The sequence below is a fragment of the Peromyscus leucopus genome, chromosome 8b (genome assembly GCF_004664715.2).
Source record: "Peromyscus leucopus breed LL Stock chromosome 8b, UCI_PerLeu_2.1, whole genome shotgun sequence".
Lineage (NCBI taxonomy): Eukaryota > Metazoa > Chordata > Mammalia > Rodentia > Cricetidae > Peromyscus > Peromyscus leucopus.
In genome coordinates, this window is record NC_051086.1 from 85,016,390 (window position 1) to 85,028,684 (window position 12,295).

Consider the following 12,295-nt stretch of genomic DNA (forward strand, 5'->3'; position numbering starts at 1 on the left):
TAATGAAGTCCCACTTACTGCTGGGTATAGTACTAGGGAGACAGAGGCAGTCAGAGCTCTTGAGTTTGAGGCCGGGCTGGTTCTAGGCCAGCAGGGGCTACATAGTGAGACCCTGTCTTTCAAAACAAAACAAGATGGGGCTGGAGAGATGGCTCAGAGGTTAAGAGCACTCATTTTTCTTCCAGAGGTCCTGAGTTCAATTCCCAGCAACCACATGGTGGCTCACAACCAACTGTAATAAGATCTGGTGCCCTCTGCTGGACTGCAAGCATACATGCAGGCAGAACACTGTATACATAATTAATTAATTAATTAATTCTTTTCTTTTAAGTCTATAAATAGCCTAGGTGGTAGTAGCACATGACTTTAATCCCAGCTTAGGAGGCAGAATATACAGTATTCTTACCATTATACAAGAACCATGTGCTCTACCACCTCACACACACAACCGTGCACTCTCCCCTCACACACACCATGTGTCCACCCCTCACACACACCATGTGTCCACCCCTCACACACACTGACCGTGTGTCCACCCCACCCCACACTGATCGTGTGTCCACCCCTCACACACACTGACCGTGCACTCTCCCCTCACACACACTGACCGTGTATCTACCCCTCACATACACTGACCGTGTGTCCACCCCTCACACACACTGACCTTGCACTCTCCCCTCACACACACTGACCGTGTATCTACCCCTCACACACACTGACTGTGCACTCTCCCCTCACACACACTGACCGTGTGTCCACCCCTCACACACACTGACCTTGCACTCTCCCCTCACACACACTGACCGTGTGTCCACCCCTCACACACACCGTGTGTCCACCCCTTCCACACACTGACCGTGCACTCTCCCCTCACACACACTGACCGTGTATCTACCCCCTCACACACACTGACCGTGTGTCCACCCCTCTCACACACTGACCGTGTGTCCACCCCTCACACACACTGACCGTGCACTACCCCCTTACACACACTGACCGTGTATCTACCCCTCTCACACACTGACCGTGCACTCTACCACTGAGCTAACTCATACCTCAGTCCCTGAAAAGAGCAACTAAAAGGAGGAGGAAAAAATCCCTCCGACTCTCTAGAAGAACGTCATCAGAGAAAGGCCGGAAGCCTTTCCAAGGGCTGGCAGACGAGGTGCCGTTAGAAATAAGCGGTCACAGAGAATCATACGGGTACTCTTTGCTGGAAAGTGCCCTGGCGTACAGTGTGTCAACGATAAGTCAAGTGCCAGAGGATGATTTGCGTCCTTGATGACAACCTATGAAGTGAATGGTCTCCATGCTTCCAGAAGTTTAGCTACTCCTTGCTTCTAAAGGTTGGGGTCCTGGAGAACCTTGGACTTGTCCCATGGCCGCTAACCCCTTGCTCCGCAGATGTGGTATCTACAGCAAGGACTTGCCCACACCCCTCAGGTAGACTCTGACGTTCCCTGTGTGTGTGTGTGTGCCCCTTTCTCTTTAAGACTTCAGTTTGCTTACATTTAGTTTTGTTCTCATAAGTGTTTCTTATCACCATAGCAACCCTAATCAATCACAGGACCAAAAATAGCTCTTTCGTTTTTTTTTTTCAAAGCGCGTCTGTAGTGAATTGGGAGCTCAGCTCCACCTTGCATTTGGTACAAGCTGCTCGCATTTCCCGACAGTGAACCTGGGAGGGCTTGTGTCTGGAAATTATTCTTGCAGAGGCCCAGACGCCTCACGTCTCCCTCTCTCCCTCCCTCCCTCATCACTTCTCAAAACTTCAAATAGGTTCGTCTCAGTGTTCAACAAAGAACCATCCATCTCTGCACCCTGGGTCTGACTGCTGGAGATTTTTTGCAGGCACTGTATGACCGCGTTCCAATGGGGGTTTAATTCAGTAGATTCTAATGGGGTGGCTCTCCAATTAGCCATGCACAGATATGGCACACAAAGGAAGCCAGTGGTGGCAAGGAGCAGATGGCAAGGACCCCGGTGCCGTTCTCCTTGGGGAAAATTCAAAGATACAGTGATCAGACGGTGTCTGGCCTGTTGGCCTGGTTTCTTCATGGCTCTGGTGCTGTTTTTGATGGGGACAAGAGCTCTGGAGTCACCGTCCTTAAGCAGTGTCTTCACATGTGGCCCCTGGGGCACCCGATCGCTATGTTTTTTTGTTTTGTTTTGTTTTTTGATGCTATTTTGTAGCTTCCCTAAGCCTCATGTTTTATAAGCTAACTGAGTGAACCAGTGGCCATATTAATCTTTAGATCAAAGACACAGAAAGGTCCCTGCTGGAATTTTTGTTTCTCTGCATGAAGTGGGCAGGGGGTCGAATGCAAGCCAAAAGAGGAGGCCCGGAAGAATGCACCTACTTAAGAGTAAATTGTCAAGGACAGAGCTGGGGAAATGAGGCTTCTTATCCACAGTAGCAGTGCGGGCCATGTGTTCAGAGTGGGCAAGGAGCCCACTGTGCCCTAGATCTTGGCCACCATTCATGTCATGGGAAGGAATAGTCAGATGTTCAGCAAGTCCACAGCGTCCATCATACCCTCACATGTTCATAGTGACAAATCTATCTGCACTCCAGCTCTGTTAGCTCATCCACACAGCCATGGGATGGACCTCCAATTAACCATGCACAGATATGGCGCCATTGACAAGAGTACATGGAATAAACCAACTCCACCCCAAGCCTCTTCCACCAGACACTGCCTGGCCTCAGACATCCACTGCTCATTAATGCTTGCTGGGTGACTGTGAAGCTGGGACCATCTCATGATAGATGGGGACACTCAAGCTCAGACAGATGAAGGTGTTTGCCGAGAATCACCAAGTTGTAAGCAAAGAATCTGGGGTGAGAATGAAAAGCTGTTTCCCTCTAAAACCTGGATTTTGTTTCTAATAAAGTAGCATCCTTCCTCCATATGGGTGAGGTGCACACTTCTGGGTATGGGCTAGGGCCAAGCTTCCTGGTGTCCTCTAGCAGTAGCTGTCTCACTGAGCCATAAGCAGTGGACACTGACAAAGCCCTGGTAGGTCGGATGACTAAGTCAGGAGGAGCACAGGTTCCCCTGGACATGTTCAAACCTCAAAGTGGACGACACTTAATTGGGTGAGGGTCAGATGGGCATCTGGAGGTAGAGCAGCGGGCAGGCTTTTCGGTTGCCATGGGTCAGATTTCCCACAGAACTCAGCAGCTGCAAACATCATTGGTTTATTATCCTCCTGTCTCCACTGGAGTAGGATTCTAGCCCTAGGTTAGCTGAGTCGCTGGCTGGGTTGAAATTGAAGTGTCTGATTGAAGGACTCAGTTCACATTTTCCATTCAGCTATCGCTTCAGCTTTCAGAAGCTTTTTTCCCATCCTAAGTCAAGTATCGTGCGTGGTACAGGGCTTTACTCCAAGCATTTGGGAAGCTGGGGCAGCCAGGCTAGCATAGTGAAATCCTGTCCAGATAAACAGATAAGCAAGCAAACAAATAAAATGCAGTCTTCGATACACTGATCAAACCTCAGGACTGTCAATCAGAGACTCCAGCAAGGGTGTCCAAACTTTCATATCTATCCTGGGATACATGCAGACTGTGGGCCACAGGTTGGACACATCTGCTAGGTAACCATGCAGTGAAGCCCAGCACCTTGTGATCTCAGAATGGAAGGACACAGAACACATGGGTATGAGTGCCTGTGGCTCTGAGACCACTCAGAACTGCCTGCCATGATTTTAGAGTCTTCCCTTTGTGTTGGGGGTCAGACTTGACGCACTCTCAAAGAAAGCAACAGAGGCGTCCCAGATCCCTTGGACTCCTACCTGTTCTACAGTGGCTCAGGTTGTGGTCTCTGGCTCCTCGCAGCAGGTTCAGATGGGGTTGCATCAGGCTTCCTGACTTATTGCTCCCTCGTGACAGGTCCCTTGGTGACATGAAACCCTTCTCATCCAAGGAAACACGTCTGTATATTTAGGAGATGATGCAAACTTTGAGAGCCCAGGGTTGGAAGGTGAAGGTCTCCTTCCTTTCCCCAGATCGGGTTAGTGGTATAGTCCCAGCAGTGGAAAAATAGTATTATTGTTTAGCAGGAAGTATTATTGGGAGAAAGTTGAATATGCAGATGGGATGCCGAGGAGCAGCAACCGTGGTCACTGGTGTATGCCATTCCCTACGGCAACAGGACTTCATGTCAGAGCTTATGTGGCTGGGGAGGTGACAGGCACTAAGAGTGATGATGACAAGGAGAGAGGTGATGAGATAGGCAGTGTGGCTGAGATAGCCTTTGGTTTCCTTGTGCACACGAAGCCCGGCGGCTGGAGGCAGTGGGAATGGGCAGCGGATCTAGACTGTGCGGGCGCCTGCCTCGGCTGCAGAATGAGCTCATGTCTTGTCTGAGTAACTCAGTGGGACCCCCATGGCAAAATGGAAAGGAAAAAGAAGGCTGGAGGGGCCCTGCGGGTGAAGGTGCCTGTGACCAAGCCCAGTGACGTGAATTAGATACCCAAACCGGAAGAGTAAAAAGACAGAACCAGTACCTGCTAGTTGTCCCCTGACCTCCGTACAGCTCAGGGTGGAGTGAATACTTAGCATGCATAAGGCCCTGGATTGCATCTCTGGTTCTAAAATGGAGAAAAGAAGGTCTGGAGAGATAGCTTAGTGGTTAAGAACATGAGTTGACTGCTTTTGCAGAGAACCCGAGTGCAGTTCCCACCACTCACAACGGCTTTTAACACAAGTCCAGGGGATTCAGGATTCTCTCCTGGCTTCCCTGGACACTGTACTCAGGTGTAACACACACACACACACACACACACACACACACACACACACACACACACACACAATTTTTTTTATTTTTTATTTTGTGTGCATTAGTGTTTTGCCTGCATGTACATATTTGTGAGGGTGTTGAATCCCCTGGAACTGTAGTTACAAACAGTTGTGAGCTGCCGTGTGGGTACTAGGAATTGGACCTGGGTCCTTTGGAAGAGCAGTTGGTGCTCTTAACCACTGAGCCATCTCTCTAGCCTTCCCCGCCCCCCCCCACGATTTTTAAGAAGTTAAAATATCTTGTTTTAAAAGAGAGAAAAACAAAACAAAATTTTTAAAAAAATCCGAAGCCAGGTGGTGGTGGCACATGCCTTTAATCCCAGCACTCTGGAGGCAGAGACAGGTGGATCTCTGTGAGTACCAGGCCAGCCTGGTCTACAGAGTGAGATCCAGGACAGCCAGGGCTGTTCCTGTCTGGGGGAAAAAAAAAAAGGTGGGGAGAGAGAAAAGAGGAAGATGGAAGAGGAGGCCCAGAGAGATGAAGGCTATGTGATGGAGTTATCCACCCCAAAGACCAGGGCAGCTTCTTCTCTGGTTCTGTGGAGGGAATGTAGCCTGGTCCATACCTTGATTCCAGGCTTCCGGCCTCCAGAGACGGGCAAGAACAAATGTCTGTTGTTTGAAGCCACCAAGTTCCTGGTAATTCATTTTAATGTCTCTAAGAAGTCAGTACAGGCCAGGAGAGCTTTCAGGTTCAGCTCAGGCCTTTGGGTTTGGTGTGTCTGTAGACCTCTCACTGGGGGCGGCCACGGCAGCTGGAGATGTGGGGAGTTGGAGGTAGAGCTGTTGGCTTGGGAAGGCTCTTCACAGAGTGGCTGTGGGAAAGGAGAAGCAGTCGGGGCGAGAAGGGGGGGCAGCTCGTGTCAGGGTGCAGGGGGTGGAGACTGCAAAGGCAGCTGCTGTGCAGAATGGGGGGATCCTTGGGCATGCTGGCATGGGGATCTCTAGGGTGTAGATGGAAGGGCGATGATGGTTCAGACATGCTCTGAGTTTGTCACATCCATCCCAGACTGCACTGGGTGACGCGAGGAGAGAGGCAGAGGGGAGCCGGCCGTCTCTGATGTTCGGTGATGAAGACAGACAGGGCTGCTTAGAGAAGCAATGAAGAACCCCGGGGCTGCTTTGTTTGGAAGACTAGGACATTTTAGGCTAGAGAGATGACGGCGCTTGAAGAGATGATTCCCTTGAAGAGCTCACTGCAAGCACGCGGGCCTGAGTTTGGATCCTAGCATCCGTGTGACAGGCCAGGCGATCGTCACTGGGAAACGTGAGCTCCGTGTTCAGAGGAAGTGGAGAGTGCGAAAGGAAACAGAACACCCTCCTCGGGCCCCTGTGTGCACACAAGTGTACAAATACACCACATACACACACACACACACACACACACACACACACACACACACATACCATGCACACAAATAAAACATTTCTTGTGTTTTGGGGCCATGAGGAGACAGGGAGAAGATAATCAATTAAACAAGATTCTAGGGAAAGACATGTATAAATGTCTTTTTATTACCATACAGCTTGTATGTGCCAGCAACTGGGCTAGAGGTTGCTTGTACACTCATTGATTTTCTGAGCATGCCTACAGAGTAGAGAAGGATTGTCCCCTTTCTGGAAATGAGGTTGGGGATGGCAAAGTCAAGATGTTTCCCTTTTGAGCCCAAGTCCCTGACAAACACACCCGTTCTTTTCACTGTGGCGTTTCTCAGTGGGGAAACAGAGGGTGACGTCATTCTCTGATTCTCGAAGAATAAGAAGCAAAAATAAGTAACTGAAAGATTGGCAACAGACAGAAGGAGATCGTCAGTGTTTCTATCATGAGATCTCTGTCCTCATCAAACTGTGAGTCAAAATTGTGAGATGTGGACCAGCGAAATTGCTCGGTGGGCAAAGGTGCTTTTCACCAAGCCTGACAACCTGAGTTCAAATCCCCAAAAACCCACATGGCAGAAAGAGAGAACAAACTCCTACAAGATTTGCTGGACCTCTACAAACACTGACCTGTGAGGGACAAGCATTTTATTCATTTATGTATGTGTGTGTGCGTGTGTGAGTAGAGGCCAGAGATTGACATTTGACTGTCTTCCATAGTCCCTGTCCACCTTACTCTTGAGACCTGGAGCTGGCCATTTTGGCTGACTGACTGCCTGCCCCAGGTGCGTGCTAATCTTAAACATTTTGTTCTTGAGAAATGGCTCACTGGTTAAGAGCACTTGGTAGCCCTTCCAGAGGACCCAGGTTCAATTCCCAGCCCCCACATGATGGCCAACAATCATTTGTAGCTCTAGTCCCCAGGTATCTGATGCCCTCTTTTGGCCCGCCCCCCCACCCCCAGATACTATATACATGTGGTACACAGACATACATGCAGGCAAAAACCCATACACATAAAATAAAAACAAATAAAGTCTCAAAACACTATTAAAGATGAACATTTCACCCAAGAGTTTAACAACAGTTCTACAGCTAGAACCATAAAGCTTCTGCTTTTCTTTACATTCAGTGTGTATGTGTGTGTGTGTGCGTGTGTGTGTGTGTGTGTGTGTGTGTGTGTGTGTGTGTGTGTATGCACACACATGTCGTGGCACACTGTAGAGGTCAGAAGACAGTTTGTAGGAGTCAGCTCTTTCTTTTACTGTCTGGGTTTCTGGAGGTTGAACTCATACTGTCAGGCTTGGCAACATGTACCCTTCCGCACTGAGCCATTTGACTGGACCAAAACCTCTGATTTTACCCTGACACACTCTCGAATGCCAACACCTCCAGAAAGGAGCCATCAGAAAACCCAGAGGGATTATCAGCCCCACCTCACCTGCCCCGCTCAAGAAACACTCTCCAAACCAGGACAGAGCTCCTTCGGTCCTCATCCTGCCTGGCCGAGGGCAGGTGCACCTGCAGCCTTACTGCAGTGAGGGTTGCCATCCTGGTAGGAAAATAACCTCCATCCTCCACTCAATAACAACACCTGTGAATTTGCATGCAAGTCTTTTGCATTTCATGTTTGGGTCTGAAACCCAAATGCTTGGATTTATTTGCTTGACCTAGATAAGTGGTTTGAAGATCAGCTTGGGGCTGGGGGTGGGGAGCCACAGGCTGGGGAGAGAACCTGTTTGGTTGAGCGCTGACATGAGGACCTGAGTTTGGATCGTCACAAGCTCGACACATTGGTGCACCAGTGAACTAGCGAAACCGACGGGAGAAATCCTTGGGCTCTTAGGCCGCCCTACCTAGCCTGCTCAGCGAACTTCAGGTTGAACAAGAGACATCACAGTAGAGGAAGAAGAATTCAGGAGCGCACGCACGCACGCACGCAAGCACGCAAGCACGCACGGGTGCGCCAAGTAGTTTTTTGCTTGATACCACAGACCGATTCCCACCCTGCATTGCCTCCTCCTCTCACTCCTCGTTGGATTGACCTCAGATGAATCACAGATTTGAAAGTATAAATATTGATTTCCCTAAAGGCTTGTTATCTTCAAGAGGGTCTCTTTGCAAGGACATCTCCCATGCTCATGAGTCAATCAAGGTTCTGCCAGGAGCCGCAGGGATGCCAGAGTCCTGACTCATGATGAGCGGCCCTCCTCCCTGGAAGTCCCTGGAAATGGGTGTGAGGGCAGTGGTTACCGAGTGAGAGGTTGGGCAGGAGACAGCCAGGAATGTGTTAATAAATCACCGCAGCACCTCAGTCTCCATTGAGGCAATTACTGGGATCGGTTGTCTCGTGGTTCCTTAGTCACGGCTCCAATTGCTTCCCTGAGATTAAAACAGGTAGATGCCAGGTGCACGCAAGCATGTGGTGTCGGGGAAATTAGCCATGGCATGTCCTCTGCCTTCTTATACAGACGTCCCCATGGTCTCAGCTGGGCTGAAAGGGGAGTGTAGTTAGATCAGAGGGGAAGCCTGTGAGGTGCAGGTGGATTAGGACTTTAGCTGCTGTCCTCTTTCTGTTTCCTTCCCATGAATGGGGTAGTAAGCCAGGTCCCCCCTGGCATGCCACAGCATGCCCCTGAAGGGTTTGTGCAACTTACAGTGCTGGACCTGCCTCCAGGCTTTTGGGATCAGTTGCTCCAGGGTAAACACCTAGGCATTATGTTTCTAGCAAAATTCTAGAGCTCTGCGGCTGTCACCAGCCTGGACATCCTTAGAGAACCACTCGGGGTAGTGGTCAAGCTCATGGACCCTGGGACCAGGCTACATAGCTTTCAGCACTAATGATGTAACACACCAGCTCTGTGCTTGTTGGCCATTTACTTAACCTCTCTACGACTCCATTCCTCATCTTGAAAGGAGGGATGATAATATTAGCATTTACCCCTTGGGGAATTTTGCAAACATTCAAGAACTTGGAAACATTCAGAAAATGCCCGTGACAGAGAACATAGCCTCTTGGGACTGTGACCAGAGCAAGCCATGTCTCTTGGACCTATAATACCTGCAGGTCCCAGTGAAATCACTGGGTCATTTTAACTATCAGCCGTCAATCCCATCTCTGGTGTCCAAGAAAGATAATGCCCAGCTCATGCTAGGCAGAGGCCAGATATTCCCACATCCGTCAGCATCCTCTTCTCAGGCTGCCTGACCTTTCGAATCTGAGACACAATGGGGCCTTGGTGAGACGGGGACACTCCGGCAGCCTTGCAGATAAGGTCTCTGGCCCCTGTGTATTGGTCAGGCCTCTGGCAGCCTCATGCTGACCACAGCTATTCACTGATGGCTTGTTACTCAGTTCCACATGCATGTTTCAGTTCTGGAGATCAAACTCAAGATCTTACCCATACTAAGCATGTGCTCCACTGTGTAGCTTTGACCCCAGCCTCTTGATAGCGTATTTTTAGTTGCATCATTTTATTTATCCCTTGTGGTATCACTAGTAGGTAATAAGTTGGGAAAGAGGAGTTAAGAGGAAAGCTTTCGAGATTCGGATTTCATGATCCACCTTATTTGGAGGCTGGGTTTCTCTTGCTGATTTTGCTATGCTGTGCACCCCAGGCTAGCTGACTCATAGCCTTCCAGGAAATTCTTGCCTCTGCTTCTCATTGGCTGTAGGAAGCCTGGGAAATACAGATTCACACTATCACATCTGGCTTTTTTGTGTGAGTTCCAGGGTGAGAACTCAGGTCATCAGGCTTAGGAGGCAAGTACCTTTCCTGTTGCATCTTCTTGCCAACCCCTTAAAGTTATGCATTAAAAACCATTCTAGCCAGGCGGTGGTGGTGCACACCTTTAATCTCAGCACTCGGGAGGTGGAGGCAGGCAGATCTCTGTGAGTTCAAGGCCAGCCTGGTCTACAAAGCGAGTTCCAGGACAGGCTCCAAAACTACACAGAGAAACCCTGTGCCCAAAAAACAAAACAAAACTAGAGATGAAGGAGCTTGCTCATTAGGTAAAGTGACAGCCATGTGAGCATGATGACGTGTGCTTGGCTCCCCAGTACCCAAATAAAATGCAAGAATGGAGGTACCTATCATCATCTCAGTGCTGGCAGTAGGGGAAAGGTGGAGGCAAGCAGATACCTACAGCTCACCCAGCCAAACTGGGTTCAGTGAGAGACCCTGTCTGTCTTTAAAAAAGGGCCAAGCATGGTGGCACACACCTTTAATCCCAGCAATTTGGAGGCAGAGGCAGGAGGATCTCTGTGAGTTTGAGGCCAGCCTGGTCTACAGAGTGAGCTCCAGGACGGACAGTCAGCACACATAGAGAGACCCTGTCTCATACTACCCCCATCCCAAAATTGAGGTGGAGAGTAATTGAGAAATATATCCAACAGAGACCATCAACATCTATATGCTCCCGTGCATGCTCACATGTGCATGCACACACACACATATCTATACATACATGCCACACATACACGTGCTCGCATACACCTAGCTGACCAGTAATCTCTGATCTCAAGGTTGTACTGTGCCACCTCCCTAATTTTGTATACACATTAACATAAGGGTTAGGGTGGGGTCCCTGGGGAGCAGGTGAGCTCTCCAGACCTGGAGTTGGCTTCTGTAGCAGGCGCCTGCATTCCGTCACTGGTGTCAGGATCCACAGCCCATATTTCCCTTCGGAGTTGTGCTTCTGGGCCATTGCCTTTCCCAGCATTGCTTACTGACTTCTGGAAGAAACGGTGCTCATGGTAGTGGCTTCTGCAGAATGTATAACATACCTTACCATTCTGCTGTCAGGACCTGTGCTCCCAACCTAGTAGTCAAGTGAGCAGCCCCGAGCCACACTAAAGACATGACGAGAGGGAACTGCAGTGCTAATCACAGTCTGCTTTTTCTCCCCAGTGTTCCTTCCTGCCGAAATTCTCCATCCACATAGAAACCAAGTATGAGGACAACAAAGGCAGCAACGACAGCGTGAGTAGCTCCCCTCCCCCCCTGCACTCCCCTGACTCCGTGCATCCCTCCCGCGAGTCTTAGCCTCTGAAGGTCACAGTGCCTCACTCAGCCCTGGTCAGACCTCAGAGAGGTTCTGGCCTTGGACCGACCTTTGGGACTAGTCGTGGTCTACCTTGTAGTCTAACTTTTCTCTCTTCTAACCTGTGTGTCGCCCCGATGGGCCTCTCTGCACCATGAGAAGTGGAGAGGACAATGGAAACTCCCATTTCTCGGATTCCGTTTCTGACCACACCTCTCAAGTGCCAGGGTTGCAGGGCCTGGGCTCCCACACTCAGCTCTAGGCAAATTCCAAAACTCATTGAGAAGTGTATGCTGAAGAGAAGTGTATGCCGAACACAGTGGCCAGAACAGAATCTGGGAATGGGAGATGCGTGGGGGAAGCTTTCTATAATAGTCTGAGCAGGGACTGACCGGTTGGTACTTGGTCATGTCTGCTTCTTGAATTTTGACAGGAAAGCTGGACTCAACAGGTGATGGCAAACTACTTTGTTTTGGCTTGGTTTGGTTTTCTGTTAGTAGGTATGTGTGGATGATGCTCCTGCAGTGTGTGCGTGTGTGCGCGTGTGTGTGTGTGTGTGTGTGTGTGTGTGTGTGTGTGTGTTCATGTGTGAATGGGTGCCCATGTGCATGAGGGTACATATGCGTGTGTATGATTATATGTAGATGGAGACCTGAGGTGGTTGTCTCATGTCTTCCTTGATCATCTTATCTTATTCATTGAGGCATTCATCATCTTCCTCTCCACCGTATTCATTGTGGCAGCAGCGTCTCTCAGGTGAACTCAGAGCTGCCTGGCATGGCTAGTCTGGCTAGCCCCTTGTCTGGGGATCTCGGACTGCCACATCCGTTCAGCGTTTATGTGAGTCCTAGAGACCCAGACTCTGACCCTCACCCTTGTATGGTCGGTCCTTTTACCCATAAAGCCATATCCCCAGCCCAAATGTTCCTACTTTCTTTTTTCTTTTTGAGACAGGGTTTCTCTGTAGCCCTGGATGTCCTGGAACTCACTCTGTAGACCAGGCTGGCCTCGAACTCAGAGATCCACTTGCCTCTGCCTCCTGAGTGCTGGGATTAAAGATGTGCACAC

At 49.7% G+C, this 12,295-nt stretch overlaps 1 protein-coding gene across 3 annotated transcripts in view; it reads left to right on the plus strand.

Annotated features, from left to right (window-relative positions):
• Window positions 1–12,295, plus strand: part of Pitpnc1 (phosphatidylinositol transfer protein cytoplasmic 1) — a 284,159-nt gene that overhangs the window by 175,158 nt on the left and 96,706 nt on the right. For all 3 annotated transcript variants that reach the window (XM_028865230.2, XM_028865225.2, XM_028865227.2), the window contains exon 5: window positions 11,095–11,166. In XM_028865230.2, coding sequence (XP_028721063.1) covers window positions 11,095–11,166 — 72 coding nt within the window. The remainder of the gene's footprint in view (window positions 1–11,094; window positions 11,167–12,295) is intronic.